Genomic DNA, 21,161 nt, shown 5'->3' on the forward strand with positions numbered 1-21,161 from the left:
ACTGTTTTTGCTATATCATTGTTAGCAACAGGCAAGTAATGAACGTTTTTTCCTCCAGTTCAACAGTAGGAGTCAAATGAAGATGACAGTACAGATCTGCAGAGTAGATGCACAAAATCAATTCTGAAGAGGCTGTTATTATCACGACCACATTCTTTCCCAGGCATCACCAATATCACTTAACCAGCAAACTACTGCTAAATGCAATGAACGTGGATTCAGAGAGTTTCAAAATTACATACGGGAAGGACAGTAACTCCATGCTGAACTGGTAGTAACTATTCTTCTTATACTGGTCCTGCATCACCTCTCAAGAGGCCAGTAGCCAGTTCCAACTGGATGAACAATAGGTGGACAATTAATTTCACAACAGCTGCATACAGTACAAAACCTCCTATAGCTCCTAAACTACAGGAGAAATCTCTCTGTATACAGAACCCCTACAGTTCTGAATATATAGATATATATATAACCTCTGTGGCTCTTAAAGAATAAAATGTATTTCTGCTGAATAAAAATCTAAACCTTCAGCAGCTGGAAGAGAAAATAGACTGAAGAAAATAAATATTCAATGTAAGTGTTTAATTTCTTAAGACCTTTTAAGCGAAATAAAACTGTAAAGAACTTAAGAACATCCTATTTTATTCTGCCAGAGATATCCTGGATGGTTATAGTCCAAACATGTAATATTTTACTATCAAAATTACTTATTTGTAGGATGGCAGAATACATTTGGCCATTTACACTGTCAATTATTTACAACAAATTTTAGGTATCTCTAAAGATATTATATAGACATGGAGAGAAAGAGACAGGTGTAATATTATCTAGCACAACCCAAATCCATGAGTTAGGTTTTCAAATATATGATATGATATATTTCTCTAAATGAGAGAGATGAGAAAACATCTGAGATATGAGCATCCAGAATGATTTGTGCTCTTATGCCAGTCAGGATCTCTTTATAAATAGGCACATGAAGGAAAGGCCTGTTGCTGACAAAACAAAAGGTTTTAATGGTGCTGAAGTATATCCCCTTCTGACACAGTCAAAAGGGACAGCAGGATGTGTGGATCACAGCTTGTTGAAGCATTTCAGATACAAAGAAATGTGGGAAATTTTTATTTTTATCAAGCACACCTAAGCATTGCTAGAATTTTATTTTTTAGGCAGCATGAAACCCCTAATACCAAAATCTTCAAAAACAAGTAGAAAGCAACTGGAATTTATCCGCAGCAACCGCGGTAATGAGTCATTGCTGGCAAACTTGTATAACTATTTCAACAGCAGGCCTGTCTCAAATGACCTCAGTGGTCACACAGAATATCTTGTGCCACAAACACAGGCATTTTTCTCCTTTCCGATTTAATGGCGCTTTCATTATCAAATTAAAATGTCACTCAGATGCCCATCATGGTGTTTCTGCACAAGAACAGCAGGCTGAGACCCTCCTGCATGTGAGCCCCCAGAATGCCAATCGCTGCATACTGATGGGGGGAGCTGTCAGTACAAACCCACAAAGACACTCAGAGCTGCTAAAGCCCCCAGGCCGAGCTGTTAACATTTCTTGGATGTGATGAAGTTCATGATCCAAAGTGCCAGAGGCAGAACAGCTCTCTAAGCCAACTCTAGCTGCCATCTCGTATCATTCAATGTTTGCTCATCTCCTTTCTTCGTGCCGCATTTGGAGTCAGCAGGCTATGGAAAACTAGAAAGGGGCACTCTACATTTTAAATCCAACTAGGGATATGTTTTATTTGTTCAACCTGTTTGAAATATGCATTGCATACTGTCATTGCCAACATGCTCATAACGATAAGCCCCTAGTAGGTGCAACCCAGAGCAAATTTAGAGTAAGGCTGGATAGGATACAGCCTTGCTGTTTACCATTCTGCTACCAGATGAAGCTATCCAAGCTAACATCATTTTAGATATATACATTGGCTTTGTGGGTATTTTTCTATGCAAGATGCACAAATCTTGCAGAGACTGGTCTTCTATAAATCAGGATGCAAAACAACCTGAATGAAGCATCCCATCGAGATCTATACATCTTTCAAAGAAATCCAACTTTGAAAAATCACACTGTGTTAGTAGGCACATGGTCCTGTAATCAAAGAAATGTACAGAACTGAAGGCTACAAATAAGCATCTCCTTTGTGTTTGATGAGAATGGACCTACTACACTGCTGCATATAGTGCTGCTTCTTTGATGACACTTTCATTTCCAAATGGGAAAACCAAACAATACTACTTTCTTAGTACTTTAGAAGCTAGTAAATAGCCTCATCTCACTAGCCCTATTACTGTGCCTGGACTCCAAGGCCATCCTGATAAGCCAGCCAGCACCATCATGATGCTTATGACAGAAGGGTACAAAACTCCTCTACATCTTCCAGGTCCAGGTACATTATTCCAGCTCCTGATTCTCATGCTCATGCTGGGCTGAGGTAGTTGAAGAGCTAGTGGAGACAGCAGAAAGGATGTAATTAGATGGCACTGTGGACCCTTTAAATTTTGCTCCGTTTTTGTGCAGGAAAAACCCAGTAAAGTAAGAAATTTATCCAGAATAAATGAGAAAAACAAATCACAGTCAGTAACTGTAAACATCTGCCGTTTTTAAACAAGTGCCTGCATGAGGGTGAAGTTAAAGGGAAGTAATTGGCTTATTCCACTAAAGAGAAAATGCACTCTTGCTTTTTTTTCCTGACTTTTCTCTTGTGAGACCAGCACACATCCTGAATACTTAAGATTTTCTGTGCTACTCTACAGTGTTATGTGGACATCAATCTTAACAAAATTTCACAATTTGGATAAGTTAAAAATCCAGCTGCTTTCAGAGGATTTAGAAAAGTAACAAGATTTTTCCTTCTGCTTGCATTTAGCAGATGCGTGTCTTCTTTTAATCTCAAATATGAAAACGTCACCATGGTTAATTCCTTCATCGTGTCCTGATCAGGGACAGCATGTCATCCTCATAAGACTGGAATCTAAATCCTTTTAAAAAAAGAAATTAGTAATACAACTCAGTGTTTAGATTACTAAAAAAATGGCCACAACTAAGGTCATGTAATTGAAAACTACAAAATCTACTTGAAGAGACAGATTTTGCTGCTTTGCCTTTCACATGGAATTTAAATTGTGGATTGTAAAAATCAAAAAAGTTCTACTCGAGATCATCTCATTTGAGGACTGATGTCCCCTGCAGTTACTCTTGCACACAAAATACATGTACTGACACATTTCTGAAGCAGGGAAAAGGAGTCCTCTGACAATGTGCTCTCTAGGCTGACCCTTTTCCTTGGAGTCTCTTTCCTTTTGGTTCAAAACAACCTGAGTCTCATGCCTACACAGCAGCTCTACAGAGTGTATGTCATGATACATGAAGAATAAATAGGAGACAGGATGAGAACATGAAATGAAGGCATATAAAACATACTGAGGTATTATGGAGCAATAATGAAATAATATTAGCAAGTAATTTAGCAGATCACTAAATTGAAGCGGTTAATGCTGAGACCCCATTACAGCTACACCCTGTGAGGTTCAGTGACATTTAGGGCATTTTAATTTAGGTAGGACTCCTTGGGTCAGGTGTATCCACCATATACAGTCATGGCTCAGTGTTGGCCAGTTTTGTAGACTACTGGAATAAAACTTTCAGTTTAGTTTCCCTCAAATAAGGCCAGGGTTATATTTCAATCAGCCTACAGTAAGCACTAGCTGTGGGATTCGCTTCAAAATTGCAGGACTGCTCCAAAAAGGACACTAACGAAGACACAAGCAGAATGGCTGGGGTGTGCATTTCTATGTATTTCAATTCATACCAAAAGGTCACAGATATTTGAATGGTATTTGTTTTATACATCACTTATAGCCTAATAAATAGACAGTTTCCAGTCCTTCATATTCTTTTGCATATTATCCTATTGTAAATTCCATTTGATGGGGAAAACCCCTGAAACAAAACTATAAACCAGCCCTCCCTTCCTGCCAAGTTGGCAAGGAATTATATTAAATAGAGAGGTAAGAAAGTAAGTGCTCTGTCAACTCTCCCTTTCGTTACAGACTGCCAAGCTCACAGCAAGTACCACCAGATCATTTAAAGGCAGAGCAGGACACCTTCAGCAGGTTTGGTGATGCAGCTCCTCAGTTACTCCTGCTCAGTCTGAGGAAGAAAAGTCATTTACAACCTCAGCCTTCACCTGTAGGGCAGTCAATCCCACACACCAGTAGCAGGAGGGGACTGAAAAAATGCATTTCCATGTCTGACTTTATAAGCAGAGTTGTGACCATCATGTCACTCAGGTGGAATCTCCTTGAGTGGAAGAGATCATCACAGAACCCTCCCCTGAGTACATGGCTGGAGCTCCATGTTCACCAGGAGCACAGTGTGGGTTAGGAAAGAGCAAAACAGAAGTTTGAGAAGCTCCAATTACAGCTCTTACAAATTTGCAAACCTGGGTTCAAAGACTTATACAGACTGATCATTTGACATTTGCTATTTTTATAGTTCCAGCTGAGTAAAAACCAACCAAACAAAAAGGAATGAGTAGATAGAAAGAAGAGGAAAAGCAAAATGCTTACACTGAAAGAGATAGGAACTGCATCTATCACCCTATAGCCAGAAAAATACATGTCAATATTTGCAAATGTTACTCCAGTATGTAAGCAATTTCCCCAAGGAAGTTGTATGGCCAAATACAAAGACGGTCCAAATCCCTTTTTCTAAAATGACGTGATGAATGGTAAATTCTGCTTCTCTACCAAGAACTGTGGCTTCTCTTGAAATTAATTTAGAATGATAATCAACACATACTTTTATTTATTTATTTGGACTACTCAAGATCAGCAGCTGAAGAAGATTAGGTTACATTAAACTGGCCCAGGAAAACAAAGTTTTGAAGACATTCCAGCAAAACCCATAACCCACCTTCACAACCCTGAAGGAAGAGATGACATGAAGGCAGTGCTGCCCTTGGGTAGTGCATGGCAGACAGAGGGGCAGGGACAGCTCAGAGCAGCAACACTGCAGTGCCACTCACCCTCTGAAATGCCATCTTTGCACAAACACACTGGAAAGTCTTCCACCATAAAAAAGTCAGGAGGGTCCTACTTCCTTACTGAACTTCATTCCTGCTCTTTGCAATAGTAGAAATTACATCATTAGGCAGAAGAAGGAATTTCACATTAGTCTCAGCAGTGCTACACATCATAAGAAATATAACAATAAGTGATTTCTCCATCAGAAAGGGCTATGTCATTGTACCATCTCTTATAGTTCACAAGGACCAACAACCCTGCCTGGAGCTTCTCAATAACCTTTCAGCAATGCCTAAAAAAGTGTTGTGATCCTTGTGGAAAAAAAGAATAAGAAATTTTCCAGGTAGACAGTTTTTGTTTGTTTAAGTAAGTAAATAAAGAAACAAAATCCTGAGTTTATAAAAGCAGATTTAAAGGATGAAGATAAATCCAACAAAAGTCCATGGCACATTTTGTATGTGACCTCATGCAGCATACTTCTCCAAGATTGAGTAATATCCCTGATCTCCCAATCTCCTTTAGTTTTTATAAACTTTCCCTCTTTCTAAAAAAATTCTGTTTTGGTTACATCTTACCTTCAAGACTAGTAGCCCAGAGAAAAAGCAGAATTGTGTTCAAATAGACACCGATGAGGAGCATAGAAAACAGTCCATTTCAGAGTTTGTTTGCTTGTGTTTTTTAAGACACATGGAAAGGAAAAAACAACTGGCTAGGATACCAATTGTTAGACTAAACAAAACACATGAAATACAGAAATTTTATTTTCACAGAAAACAGCTGTTTACCAAAGGAAGGAGAAAAAAAAAAAAAGATGATGGCTCCCTCAGTTTTTGATTATTTACTAATGTTTGGACAAAAACCATATAACTTAGTGATGAAGTAAGTTGCTGACAATCAACACAATTCCTCCATATATATTACTGGACTTTTATCTATTCTAGTTTCCATAGGTCCAAAATTATTGGTTTCCATCCTCAGTGATAAGTATCAGCATTCCAGTTTTACAGACAGGAGACAAGGATAACCTAATGGAGGATAATCACACTGTTTGGAGATGGGATGTGTTAGGACTCAGTAGTCAATAAAAATTCTCTCAGTAGTCAACTCCTTTCTGAAGAATGCCTGAATTAACTCTGCTTTCCCAAAGCCAGAAATTGTGGTGTTCCTTGACATAAGGCCATATGAGTCTCAAAACATGCAAAAATTAAATGCTGTGATTCTCTACTTAAACGCCTCTCAAAAACAACTGTTAGTGCAATGGCCATAGAAAGTCAGGCAATTATAAGTCTAATAGGAAATAAAACACTCACCTATCACTTCCATTTTTGGCCAAACGAAGGAATGCAGGAAGATAAATTGCAACGTCACACTTTTGTTGCTGTAACCCCTAATTCTTCATCACCAACCCTCATCTGTTACATCTACAAATGGGCAATGCTTTCTTTGGACAGGGAACAGGGTTTTTCTACTTGTAGTGTAATGAATCCAGCAGTGTAGGTCCAGGAGAGATAAACAAGTGCTAAAGAGATGAGAATAAATAATTCATTCCCATTAGAATCCAGGAATCCTCTGCTCAGACTAACAGGAATCAGTATATATGAAAAGAAAGATACTCCCTCAGCCTACAACTGAGGGAGGAAAAAAAGACAGACTAAGAACTCCTGGAACAGCATAGCCAACATTACAGTTTTATGTCCGTGGATAATACAGTTCAGTAGATTTGAGTGTCCAAACCCAGTGCTTAGCAGATTTAAATGCCAAGTGAGAAAATCAGTCACACTAAGATTTTAATCACCCAGTCTTCCTTCAGAAAAAGGTGGTTCATTTCACTTGTAGAATGCACCAGGCTATGGACTCAGTGTTTTGCTAGGTGTGAGAGCACACTAGAGCACAGCAGAATATTATGGAAAATATCAACTGTGATTTATTATTCACTATTTCCCATATCATTGGAACATCAAGCAAAGTTACCCTGAAGACAGTAAAACACAAAAAAAGAAGCACTTTGTTATATAACATGCAGTTAATGGGCAGATTTCTTTACATCAGTATGTATAGATGGAATCAAAAGCTATTAAGAGGTCTAACAGCATCCCCAACTTGGGAATCCCAACGCTTTCTCCCCTCGGAAGCTGGAGAGTGACACTGGAGCAAGGACAGCTTCACAATTGTGTATTTCTCTCCTTCCCTAAACTAGGGGAGCATTTTGAGATAAGATATTGGAGCAGGTGAGTCCTTGGTCTGGCCATTTTTATTTTCCCACAAAGGAAGTTCAACCCTTTCTGTTGCAGTAGCACATCTATTGCACAGGCAACTGGAAGATAGCAAACCTTAGGGGAATAAACTCCACTTGGAAAGATCTCTCTCAGCTTCTGAGAGAATAACATGTCACAACATGCTTCCCTGTCAGTTTCTTCAGTAACCTTCAGGGGGTAAGGGTGATAAAGACTGTCCTATAAACTTTTCTTTGGAAGGGCTGGACAGACCAACTTAACTCCTCTAAACAAAATAAAACTTAACTCCTCTAAACAAAATAAAAAGCCAGCTTGATATGGCAAGGATGCTTCCCCCTCCTCTCCAGGCTGGACTGAAATTGAGAGGAAAAAGCCAGTGGTCAGTGAATAAAGTGCTCTAGATGGTATGCAGAGGTGACCTCACAATTGGAGAATGTGGTTTAACAGTAGTTTTAAAAAATGCAGTATATAGTCATGAGGCTTTGAATTTTTCTTACTCCTCCTTCTGAAGCAGTAGTCCAAAAAAGGCTGTCTCCACTGACCTATATTAGAGACAGATGTCATGAATTCAAGCAGACATCAATTAATCTACTAAGTACCACACTGAAGCCTTAAGAAGAAGAAGGCTACATTTGGGAGGAAAAATGTTTGCTCTAGAAACTTTGCTGTAAATACAGAACATAACCCTGACCTGGAAGAACCCTTGGAGTTGCTGACTAAAAGTGCCCTCACAAAACTAACAAAAGTCCAAACTGCTTCAGGGAAAATGAAGAAAAACTGGAACCATTAACAATAAGAACAGCTTCAAAATCTCTCAGATCAAGAAAACCCTCATGTTTCCTCCATTCATTGTTCTAGTAAATGCTCTTCTGCTAAGATAAACGCCTTTTTTTTTCTTCCTTCACTTCAAAGAGCAGCTGTTTGTCTGAAAAGGCCACCCAATCAATATCCAAACTGCCACAGGTAACCACCATGAGTCAGAACGCAAAGTTTGTCTCAAAGAACTGTGAACAGACCAATTATTCAGACTGTCCTTCATCTTGGGTCACCATAACTCCACTGAACACCAGCCCTGGATCATGAGGTTGTTCACGGCTTTGAGAGAGGGAGAGTGAGAGAGAGAGAGAAGTGGTTTTTTCCAAATCATTTAGTGAACAGGCTAAAGGAGAACTCCAAGGCTGAGACATAAAATAGGTTTCCCTTTTCAACAGGACAAATCCTATCCTCTTCTCCTTGTTAGTGCATCAAAATAGCAATACTTCAAAAATTTACCTGAGCCTAAGTTCCATTATGTTAAAATACAGCTTTGACCCCTCATTCAAGGTCAGAGTCCCTCACTCAAACAGTCCAGTGACACAACCACCTCTGGGAATTTCTGCCTTCAAAGATGTAAAAAAGGATCACTAAAAGAGAATGAAAGGGGACAGGAGAAAGGCACCTAACACTTTGAAGCTCTGCAGGACACTGCTCACAATTTTGAGGTCTTCAAGATTAACTCTTTTAAGGAGATAGAGGAAAGATACTTCTAAGTAGAAATTAAAAGATCTGAAATCAACCAGAATTACCCAAACACATTCAATATGGAAATTTAAAACACTGTTTGTTGGCTTTTCAGTTTATCTTTCTTTGATGAGTTGGAACAGATTGCATGTCAGACAAGGCAGAAACAGCACATACATGTTCTCAGTTTTCTGTCCCTCCCTTTGTGGTCCTGATTCTCATTTCTTAGAGGAGTGGAGCTGCAAGCTAGTGTCAGCAGTAGCATTTCTGCCTGTTTTCATTTCTGTTGTGAACTGGGAATGAATCACATGAGCTTCCGTGTAATGTTAGAGTAAAAAGTATTTAATTAAAATTAATTTAACTCCTTGGTTTTCTCAAAAACAACTAGAGAAAACCTCATCTGAGCCTCATAATTTAATTCAAACATCCACAGCCTCAAAACATCTTACAGCCTCCTTCATTCTTCTGCCAGACAGTTCTCAAGCACAGTAGTAAGGCATCTTCCGTTCCTGCAGCATAATGAAATACTGTTTTCTTACCTAACAGACGCTAATCACAGCTGTTACAAATATGTCTTGGTTTTACTGTCCTTCCTCGGCACAAGAAGTCTGTATGTGTTTGTTCCACTAAAGTCTTTCCTGCCTTGATGACCTACCACATATTCTTAAAATTTATGGATGGCAATCTTAGCAGAAAGAGGCAAACAGCAAAGCTTTGCTGTCTCTGGTCACATTATAGCAATGCAGAAGACAAAATTAGAGGCAGACTGAGTAGATTAAGTTGTCTCTTCCCATACACTCCATTTGTGAAACCCCCTCAGAGCCAGCTTACAAATTAGGGAATGACAACTGAGCTGTGCCTGGATACCATAGCAAGTGAATTCTTCAGAGTAAGTGACAAGTTCAGAGTCAGGCTTGGTAAACAGTATAATGCTCACCTGCTGGAATACACTTGATTTCCATTCAGTCATCTAATGAGAATGCTCTACAACATTTCCAAGAGAAAACAAAAGGGAAGTAGGTTTCTCTTAGGAGGTAGAACATTTCTGGCCTGCAAGGAAGGCCAAGAAGAGTTGATGCTTGGTGATCACACACACCCCTTCAGGATTTTCAAGAGGCAGCTCTTGCATCAGCTTAAGGATAAGCTCACAACAGCTTTGATTCAATACAGGCAGCAACAAATCACCTGCTTCCACAATGTGTGCTGGTGCTTTGCTCTTTATGACCAAGATCAGGAAGAAAATTATGAACACCAGTGTTTTAACATAAATCTCTATCAAAACCCATGATCCCACAGAACATCTAGCGGTATTTCTAATTTCTTTAACTGAAGTTTTGGGAATGATCAATGCTTAAATAGCCCAATTAGTTCAATTTTTATAAGTTATTCCGGGAGCAAAAAGGTCTTTCTAGGAGAGTATTCAGTAACTAGAAGCATTACAACCTCACCAGTGCAGAAGCTGGCCAAAACTGAAGTGATTTATCTCTCAATTTTAGAACAGATTTCTGAAGGAAGAATGTGAAGTGTGGCTTTTTATATGCTCTTCTCCCAAGAGGACAAAGCCACACAAGGACTCCCATGCCATTTGTGAGCTATTAGACATTCTCCGAACTGGGATTTACTACTAAAGCAAATTTAGCCTTCTGTGAATGCAACAGCTGTAAAAATTTTTGTCAAGCTACAATAGTAGAAGAGCAATAGTAGAAACTTGCAACTAGTTGTAACCATATCCACTCCTGGAAAACAAATAAACAAACATTTAATTGGATTAATGCTACTGTAGTGAAGAACTGCAAGCAAAGTAAGCATTCCACCTCACACCTACAGAGGGGAAAAAAGAACTGAGACTTCACAGTTTTTATATATCTAGTCTGGCTGGTTAGAAGAACACAAAACTTACAAACTTAGTCTTAAGATGAACATATCAGGAAAGAAATCAATCTCACACATAGCAGGCACCTTCATGGCTATTCACATGAAGAACAAGCCCGTCTTTAAAAAGTGTTCATTTTTTAATAAGCACAATAAGTGGAACTATAAGCATTACTTTTTTTCTCTGTGGAAACTCATATTGGCCAATAACGTTATTGTTCTCAGGATCAAAAATGGGTTGAAAAGCTCATGAGTCATTCCCTTTTGCTTTTAAAATATTTGCTCTTCAACTTTCTGCCAAGGATATGGAGAACCCCCAGTGTTTGAAGATTTATTAATAATCTCTAGTAGTCCAATAAGTTGTCTGCTACTTCTTTAGAAATTCTTTCAAGAATCTTGTCCAGACATACCAACTCTAAAGCACATAAACTTAGGTATCTACTGCTTGAAATTTTTTTGTTGATGTTAAGGAGTGCTCTTTTTTGCCTCATCCAAGCAGAACAAAACTCTGCATTTACAGCACACTTTTCTACCTCTTCTATAAATACATTATCACTGTCTCCCCTTACACTCTTGATAAAACTATTTTTCCATGAACATTTCTTTCTTATGAAACTGAACTTTTGGGGCAAACAGTATAAAACTGCTCTAAACAATGCCCAGCCATTCATATTTTTTGCTTTACATGCTTTTCCCACATGGTTTGGCTCATAATTACTTCCAGCTTCAGGAAACTGGCCCTTTTAAAGGCACCAAACATAAGTTTTTGACTTTGTTTGCACTTAACAAATCAAGCAATGAATCAATTCTATCTAAGCTGCCAGCAATTCTGAATTCTACAGTCTTAATCTTCTTCTTCATCAAGTGAGACTGTGTCTAACACAGGAATCCCAAAGTTATATAATAAAGACTCACATGAGAAATCCTTATCAGAATGCCAAATGACCAAAATTGAAACAAACTGACATGACCTAAGAAGAGAGAATGAAAACCAGGGATGGTAGTTACATCCCATCCCAATGTGGGAGAGGTCTGATGGATGAACAACGAACAGCCATGTAACAGAACTGCTGTAAGTTGCTAGGGTTAATGTTCCTAAATATTTTAAGTGCTCAACAATTTGTACAGAATGGAAGAAATTAGGTAGACGGAGATGAATTAACTGTCTGAAATGAAAGGGAAATAAATAACTAATTGCAAGGAATATACCAGTCCCATAAAGTATGCTACACCTTGAAATAATCTTTCAGAAAAAGCATCAGGACACTCTTGCATCTGATGGTCAAAATCCTTTCATTTAGCCCATGAGAGATACTCTTACTTGTGTCTATGCATGACAGAACATCACTGGGACTTCTCACTTCTTTTCTTTTGTCCCTCTTTCAGGATTGCAGAAATACAAAAAGACAAATTGAAAAAAAATCAGGGCAGAAAGAAATCCCACAGCACCAGGCATGGGGAAAGTCCAGCATTCCAACACGTTTGCTGCTTATTTTTACAGTGTTTAATGGCAAAGTACCACACAAAGACACAAACAGTTTCAAAGCAACCTCCCAGCCCAGAAAGAAAATGAGGGGAAGGGGCTCTGTTTCAGTTCTTCATTATTAAAGCTCTGAAGCAAAGAAATTTCAACAAACAAAAGTAACCCAATCTGTGTGTTTCCCTAGCCCAAACTCCCTCCATTTTTATGGTCTTTTCTAAGTCTAGATCAAGTTTCATTTGAGTTTGCAGGGGTGAAGGTTATTTCTGCCTTCCACCCCCCTCCCTGACTCAATTTCTTTGTCTTTGCTTTTTAACACAAAGTTGAAATCATCATGAATATTAAAAAAAAAAAAATCTTTGTTGCAGCTCCCAAATCTATTCTACATGAAGAAATATATAAATACACAACATCACAAAATATCTAGCAAAACACAGAGCCCACTGGAAAAAATATTCCTCTTTTTAGTTAAGTTCTGCCTAAAAATTCCCGAAGTACGCAATATAAAATATATACCAATATAAAGTATACACCATATAGTTAACACAGTGTACTCATATAATGTTAATATTATGTTATTGTAGTCAACCATAGTGATCTTATAGCCATCTTTCTAATTGAGAGGGGCAACAATTTTTTTCTTCTTATTTCTACCTTGAAAGAAAATTGTAAGACCCACTGTTGTTTTGTTTAAGTGCAGAATGATTTCACGAAACTCAACTGTATTTTCTAACATTTGTTAAAACTTTATGAGGGAGTAGTCCTTCCCCAGTTGAAGTCACATCCTGGGAAGCTTCTTCCATCGTTCATCAGCTGAGATTTTGACAACCAAGGTTTTAAACTATGGCAGAAGGTGAAAAGATCTACCAAATTCCCAAGGGGAGCTTTTCTCTGGCTGTTGTTTCAAAGCATCAAATCCCCAGTGTAACTGCTAAAGTCCCTTTGAAAGTAGTTTCTGAAGGATGAGCTTGAAACAAGGGCAGAAGCAGTCACTAGCTTCCATCTCACTGAGGAAATGGCACAGCAGCAGAGAAGGAAGGAGAGCTGGTACAGAAGCACAAGGGCAACAACAACACAAGAGAGAAGCCTTCAAATCATATTGCTTATTACAAAAAAGAAACTTTCCATATGCACAAGACAAATGAATCTACACTTGCAATCTGCCAAAGCAGTTGGAGAGTACCAAGTGATGGAAGAATGACCATGCAACCTTCAGCTTGGCCCATTTAAAAAGCATTAAATACACTCTATAATTAACTCCATGTTCATATACTGATCCTCCATCGGAAATCTCATTTAATTCAATGCAAACATAGATTCTGCTCAGGGAATGATTCAGAAATTGTAGTGAATGAGACTCTTGTTTCTAAGACCTGGCCAGCCTCAAAGAACTACTACAATATAAATATTTAATAATAACGAAAGCATGCAACTCATTGCCAAGCACAGATGTTAGAAAGTGACTGCAAATCTTGGCATTTGGTGGCACCTACTAATCCACTGGCTGAGTCACTAATGTGATTGATAGCCTTAAGTTGTTCAGGAACTATTGCCCCCCTTGAGAATTAAGATCTGTGATTTGTATCATATTTTTTGTATAAGTGCTTTTCTCTACACAACCAGCAATGTCGGATGTTATCCTTACAAGTCTTAAAAAGGCTCTGCTGCTTGGGAAAACTCTTTACCAGGGAGAAATAGATGCAACTGGTCTGTTTCTATACTTAGTGCATATTTTGTTTTGATATTCTAATTCTGGTAATGCTGTTGTGGTTGGTACAAACATAACTAAAAGATAAACTCCTCTTGCAAGAGATCTTTTTCACTAACCTTCTCCTGAAGAGCCTTATGTCCTGTTTTGACTAAGGGAACAACTCATTCATAAACCACATTGCCTACGGAAGTCCTCAGCTTTCCATTCATCCCATATGTATTAATAATCCCCACCTAGATACCATCCTACCCTTTAAGAGCTGTAAGACTTTCTAAAGAAGAGCTATCCTAGGCACAAGGCCCCTGAAAAGAAACATCTTCCATCTTAGTATTCTTCTTTCCAACAAGACTGCTCAGTACCTGTCACTTCCATGAAGCATCCACACAGTATCTTTAACAGTGGCCATCCCCTTGCAGGTGAGATTCCTGCCCACACCAGCCTCCCTACTGCTACAGCAAGGCATTTGTCACACATACAGCTCCCACAGAAAACACTGTTCAAGGGCTTCTGACAGAATTCCTTATAAAGTGAACAAATCCGGTTTCATTACCACTTCCATGAATTGAGGGAGAACAAAACCATTACATTCCTGTAACCACAGCAGACTGTACTATACCTGAATAACAGGCCCTGGACATCTGCAGGGTAGAGGACATTAAAGCAGCAATGCATAAAAAAACTAAAGACACAAAGGCAAATGGACACATTGCTACTTATTTATGTCAAATGTTTTCCTTTGTATGACATTTAAAATGCAAGTCAGCACTTAAGTTTTAATGCAGATCTGCCTTTGTAGAAAATGTTAGTCTTCCAGGCCATTAGTTTCAATGACATCAACTGACACAGCCAGCAACAGATTTTGAGCAAATGAAAGATAAAGGAAAAAAACCCTAAGAAGACTAATTGTTGCCCTAAGTGCTTCAAGTCACACAAGATTCTCACATGCTGTCAATTAAGTAAATCCTGTAAAGTTATGATCTGTGGCAAGATTCCACCAGAACGATTATATCACAACAGACATAATTCAATTATTTCTGCCAATAAAGTCATCAGTGCAGAACATATCACCCCTTTCAACTCTAAGCAACATTTTTTAACCAGAAAGTGCTTCTATGATGGTACTAACTTAACTGAGTCACTGAAAGTATTTTTAACCACTAAGTTCCATTGAATTCAGTCTGTACTTAGTAATTTGGTACGCTGACCACACAAGGTAAACTTGTAGAATGGCAGCAAAGTCCTCTAGGCTATCACCCATTTTTCTTTCGAAATTCATTTAGTATGTTTTATGGTATTTTCAGCCATTTTCTGTATTCTTTGCTATCAAAAAAAAGAAAGAAATAAAATTTTAAAAGTCACAGAATAATTCAGGCTGGAAGTCATTGGGTCTATTCTCATATGAGCTTTAATTCCACAGAAGAAACAAATCAACAACAACAAAAAGAAAAGAAAATCAAAACATAACAAAGTTACAGTAAAACAAAAGTTAGTTCACCTACCTATGGTACTTGCTTTCTTTGTTCCTTAAGTTAACTCATAGTATTTATTTTAATCATGCTGGTTTTGTTACAAGTCTTTCTAGAAGCTAATGCTAGGGCTTTGAAAAATAAACATGCATATTTAGAGTGCTGTATAAATATATAATTTTAAGTAGTCAACAAAAATCTTTCTTTAATCAAACTATGGAGAGTTTTTAACATGGGGAGGTTTTAAGAAAATAAATCAGTGTTCTGGAAGCCCTCCAGCAGGTAAAAACTTCACTCAGCCTCATACTGAAAAGTAAGAAAAAGCAGACCATGCCTTGGAGAACTGTAATCAAATAGGTAAATCAGCAAATAAGAGAAAAAGGAATGCAACAGAGGCTTGAGGGGAAGGAAGACCCAATGGGATTTGCTAAAAGCAAAATGGAAAGGACAGTGCATGCAGAAGGAGAAAGAAGAGCAAGACTGAAGCAGTGGTTTGGACACAGCACAGACTGGAATGCCAACTGTGTGTGGACAGTCAACAGGCATGTTCAATAAATTGGGCATTACAAAATATACAAAAATAGCCTGGAAAAAAACAATCAGTCTAGTTAAAAACTTAAAAAACATTTTTCCCTTACCAGCACCAAGACATTAATTCAAAGCTTACTTACCCACTTCACAATTTTGGATCTATCTCTTTGCTTTGACTTCTACAGGTAGAAATTAAAGGTAACGTATCACATTAACTTCATCCCCCAGTGTTGCATGGGTACACACACTATTGTCTCTACGTTACAGGGATGTCCCAGTACAGAAAATTCAACAAGGAAAATGAGTAACTGTGTCACCAGCACGGGCTCCAGACGGTATGCAACAAAAACTGCATAGAACACTACATTGAATGAGACCAGAAAGAAACCTTGAGCTATTCATGCAGTTAGCACTATCCTTCCTGACCCTTGAACAAGATACAGGCCTTAGGAGAAAAATAAATAAATAAATAATCTTTACTCCTTCTTTCTCATACATGTTCTGCTACCTTTTTGCCATGTTACTATAATTGAGTTTATGTACCCAGCTGCTTCTGCAAAAGAAGCTCCTACCTAGACACTTCCTCATCTCCTGCAAGCAGCAGTTTCCAGCACACTTAGGAGGCTTTTACTCCATTATGGAAGCTTACAGGCTGCTCAGCAAGACTAAACCGAATTATTTCACCATGTAATGAAATTTTCAAAACATTAGGAATGGGTTTTATATTGGCATGACATGTATGGGGGACGTAGTCCCAAGTCATTCAAAGCCACGAGATTGGTTCCGTGCCCTTTTAAGTAGAAGGTTTTTAACAGTGTTTTTGCTCCCAACACCAAAATTCCACCAGGTTGCTGACCCCAGAAACAGGGTCGCTACTGACCCCTAGTGTTCAGCAATCCTGGCTCAGTTCGACTGATTTAAGGCAAAAAGCATGAGGAGCATCTTCATCCTTCAGCACTGATCGTCCCTCTGACATAGCAAGTGGTCCCTGCCTTGTGCTGAGGTTCTTTCCGCTCTATTTGATCAGCAAAAATGGTAGCATGCATTTATAAAGAAACAAGTAGGAAGGAAATATAAACTCCTAAGCAATCCAGAAAATTGCAGCTTTACATTCCTTCTGTTTTCACTTTAATTCATTTTTTTAATTGGAAGATTAAGAGAAGGATATCTAGAGCAGACTGACAGCCATGGCTTCAAGTGGGTATTTATAGTCTCTTGATCAGTTATTAAGGAATTAATGACAGTGAACCACAATCCAAGCTGGCCTAGTGCAAGGAAAGGAGTTGTAATTGCCAGGTTGCTGCAGGACTTGGCTGTCCCACGTTGAAGTGTAGAGTCCAGTGAGCCAGATGCCCAGTTGACATAAAAGTTGCTTAAAACAAAAAGCTGTGACTACAGAGATTAAGAAGAGTCCTACTTTTCTACTTACAATTTTGAATCCAGGTTCAGGAGAAAGCCCAGTTTGTCATATTCTGGAAAACAAAAGCAAAGGACACAGTATCATAAAAACTGCAAGTGTCTCCTCTGCAAAAGACACCAAAACCAAAGAGCAGCAAGTCCTTATAGCAGCTGTTAATACAGATTATTGTTACTTCACGGTATTCCAAAATGAACATTTCTGAATCTCCAGGAAATACCAGAGCAAGAGAACACATGGGTAATCATTAATTTAGAAATCACTACAATTAGTCAAGATGTCCACAGTCATAAAAATAAAGCATTACTGAAACCACTTATGCAGTGATAAACAAATCTTTCCTGCTTGCTGTACAAATAATTTTGCCATTAAACTGTATGACAAACATTCCTCCTAAGTTCTGATGTGGTAGAGCTTTGAAATTTTTCTTCATTGCTTGTCTATTTCAACCCACAACTTCATAATCAAGTAGCTCTTCTTTAAAAGAAAGTGACTCGTGGGGCAAAAATGCTTCAAGTTCAGGTGTTGCTGTTCAATAAGAAATTGCAAAGTCAGTTTATGCCACAAACCGTACAGCTACAGAAACAAAGTTATCACTCACAACATCTGTAAATTCTCTATCAAGTAAGCTTTGCATTCAGCATCTCTGAATATATTGTGACCTTGTAAATCAAACACTTGACAAAAAAAAACTACCAGAATTCATGTGAGACATACAAGAAAAAAGCGTAGTGTCCTCCTTGCTCTGGGTTAACCTCAGGGGCCTCCTCACACTGAGGACCCCTGGGTCTTACTGCTATACAACCAAAAAATAACACAAACAGAGAAGTAAAAGATAATCCAATAAGGAATTAAAAGAAACAAGAAAAAAAAATTCTCATAAGCTTTTAGAAAGAGCTCATTGGAAATACAGGATTACTTTACCCAGGAGACACCCCCAGAATTTCTGGTGCAGCAGTTTACCTCAGAAGATAACAACCTTTTCACACTCATTTGCTGGCACAACAGGAGAGCCTAAACACATACCTGAGACACAATGATTGCATCAGATAGGTCAATGTAAACTGTGTCATTGGTTTCAACCTCATTAAGATTTAATTCCTGAGCCAAGGGAAGTATTCTATTTGATATAACTTAGGTAACAGATGCTGCAGAACACGTGCACACTTGATATTGGCACATACTGTCTGTTCCCTGCCAGCACCCGAGTGCCACCCACCATCCCTGCTCCACCTGTGCATCTCTCCTCCACTTTCCAATACTGACAGTTCTGTTTCCCCCATGTGCTGCTTTCCTCATAATTTCTTCCTAGTTTATTCCTCCTACGAGAAATTATGTCCTGTTCAACCCCACCTCCTCCACATATAGGATTGTGCATAGGAAAGTATCCAGAAAAAGAAATATGCCTTCAATTTTTATTAACTCTTCTGGCTCCCAAAAACAATATTGTACTGAGCAAATAGCAACAAAGATTTAATTTTTGTTAACATTCTTTTTTTAAAAACATACACAGCCACTGACCCATCTGTCATCAGTCTTATCTCATTCAAACCAACATTCCCTTCTTCCCAACAGGAAATACAGAAAGGAAATGCAATAAGAGATATATCACCTTGTAACTACAACATCCTGGACTTTCTACTAATTCAGCAATTCATGAGCTTTGCAACCAAAGCACCAGAACACAGACACAACCTAAACACTAAGGAGCACAGCTGACAGACCTCCATCGCAATGTTTCACAAGATTTACCTTCTCTCAGTCACAAGTGTTTCGCCTCTCCCAGGTTTAAAGTTTTGATGTTCACTCATCATTACTGACAGAGATCTAAAGCAATTTTGTAAAATTATATGTCAACTACCTTGCAATAGGGACTTTTCAAAAAAAGTATTACAAAACAAAACATTTATGGTTTCAAACTAGAGGCACAGGTATGGTCTTGATTTTTAGTAGGGTGTAACTATAGTTTCAGGCTGCAACCTCAAACCAGAGGCATCTACACCCCTTCCTCTTGTTAGCTGGTGAGATGTGCAAAGTACTGCACCAGAGAAATACTGCCCTCACCATGGGCCATCTCACACTCGCTGGCACTTTTGGAAGTCAGCATTACTATTAGCTTGGAAATGAATCTCTATCACACGCTGCTCCCACAGGAAAGACTCTAGGACCCTCTGAAATTACAGATTCAAAATTATCTTACTTTTCAGCAAAAATCAGAGCCTTGTTACAGACTTCCAATGTCATTTCGCTGTATCACTATGAATACAGGGGCCAAAAGTCAGCCCACATGCTGGCTGGAAGCAGCTCGGATTAAAAAAAGGCAGATAAAGCCCCAAATATCTGAAGAAAGCCAAGAACACATAGCCAAGCTGCAGGAAAAGGCAATCCTTGTGTGCAGTTACATATTTAAACAAGATGAAACACAGACCCACAAAATCAAAGCACAACTGAATCTAAAACACAGTTTGGTCAGGGTGTGATGATTACAGGGGAGGGCCCAAGCTGATCACACAGCTCACAGCTCAAGAAAGGGGCAATTCCATTCCTACCCTTTCCTCCATTGAAAACAGAGGTGGCAATAGCCTGCCTTGGCACTCTATGTCACCTCTCTGTGCCCTAATTTACAGGTTCATTTCTTCTCCCGTCACCGTAGTTTGAAGCCTTACACACCAAGTTAACCACTTGATACCCACAGAAATATTTGTCCTCTTTTTCATGCAATGGGATAAAAAAGTGCTGGAATATTGGAGAAAACAGAACAAAACAATTAGAGAGAACAAGGCTCCAGCTTCTCCATCAAAAACCAGCTGGGCATGTTAACTGTGGTTTAATGCTGGCCTCCACGATCATCATGAAACTGCCCTATCATTAGGGGATCTCTGCACTGAAGGACAATGCAGAGCCACCAACAGGTACAGCTCTGGAGAGCTCCCTTCACATTTAAGCATGTTGGTAAGTCTGATCCAACCCAGGTCGTGTCTGACCCACCAATTTCCACACAAGACACATCTATGGCTCTGTGTCACAGGATCTATTTTTACAGCAAAAAATGAGTAAAGGTAATAAAGAACTTAGTTTGCACCCACTGGAAGAACATAATGGAATCATCTGAGCAAGGCTTTGTGCTATCAGCCCACAAAAGGCTGAAGGGCCCATGAAAGATAAAAACACCATTATTAAAAGGGCACAAGGCAATCTCAAGATGACATTCACTTGTGCTAAGGAGCTACAGATCTCAGCTGACACTGTGGTACAGCAGTGCACAGAAATGAACAAACATGGGAAATGAAGTTTCATCATGCCCCATAACAACAAGAGGTCATCTTAGGTCAGAAACAAAATGCATTTCTACATTTCCAGGAAGATCAGAATTGAACAAGAATCTAACAACTGACTACAATTTCATAATAAGGCATTTAATTGGGAATACATGAACAGAAATAGAGCCAAGCATAGCAATTTCTATAAGTTATGCAAATCCTGTGCCAAATTCAATGTTGGCATTAGCACGGAAATTTCTCCAAAGACTCCAACAGAAATCCAGCTACCAGGCTGCAAGTGAGAAATGCATTGTCTAATGTCTGTAAACTCCATGCAGACCACCCAGGAAGCCATAAAGTCCAGTGTCTAGTATCTAGCAAGCTTTCAAGTTGTCTTTTGCATCTGCAGCCCATATAGCTGTAGAGAAGCAAAACGGGTAAAATTTTCCCCTTATGCTACTAATCTAAAATCAACAATCCAGGAATTAAATTGGCATAGTGGTTTTATCCTTTCAAACTCCCCATAACCAATTTCACTGATGACTTGAGCACTATCCTTTTTAGCAGCCAGCTACTTAGAAAGAAGCACAGCACAAATAACTTTGCCCATAGAAATAGAAAATTAAACTTTTTTTTTTTTTAAGATG

General features: G+C 38.7%; 1 protein-coding gene across 9 annotated transcripts in view; it reads right to left on the reverse strand.

Moving 5' to 3' along the window:
• Positions 1 to 21,161, reverse strand: part of ST3GAL3 (ST3 beta-galactoside alpha-2,3-sialyltransferase 3) — a 174,181-nt gene that overhangs the window by 107,844 nt on the left and 45,176 nt on the right. For 8 of the 9 annotated variants that reach the window (XM_085067798.1, XM_085067797.1, XM_085067802.1 and 5 more), the window contains one exon: positions 17,267 to 17,309. The exons of the other annotated variant lie outside the window; for it this stretch is intronic. In XM_085067798.1, the coding sequence (XP_084923924.1) occupies positions 17,267 to 17,309 (43 nt within the window). The remainder of the gene's footprint in view (positions 1 to 17,266; positions 17,310 to 21,161) is intronic. 9 annotated transcript variants of the gene reach the window in all.

The sequence above is a fragment of the Lichenostomus cassidix genome, chromosome 8, assembly GCF_008360975.1.
Source record: "Lichenostomus cassidix isolate B80296 chromosome 8, HeHo_3.0, whole genome shotgun sequence".
In the NCBI taxonomy this organism is placed as follows: Eukaryota; Metazoa; Chordata; class Aves; order Passeriformes; family Meliphagidae; genus Lichenostomus; species Lichenostomus cassidix.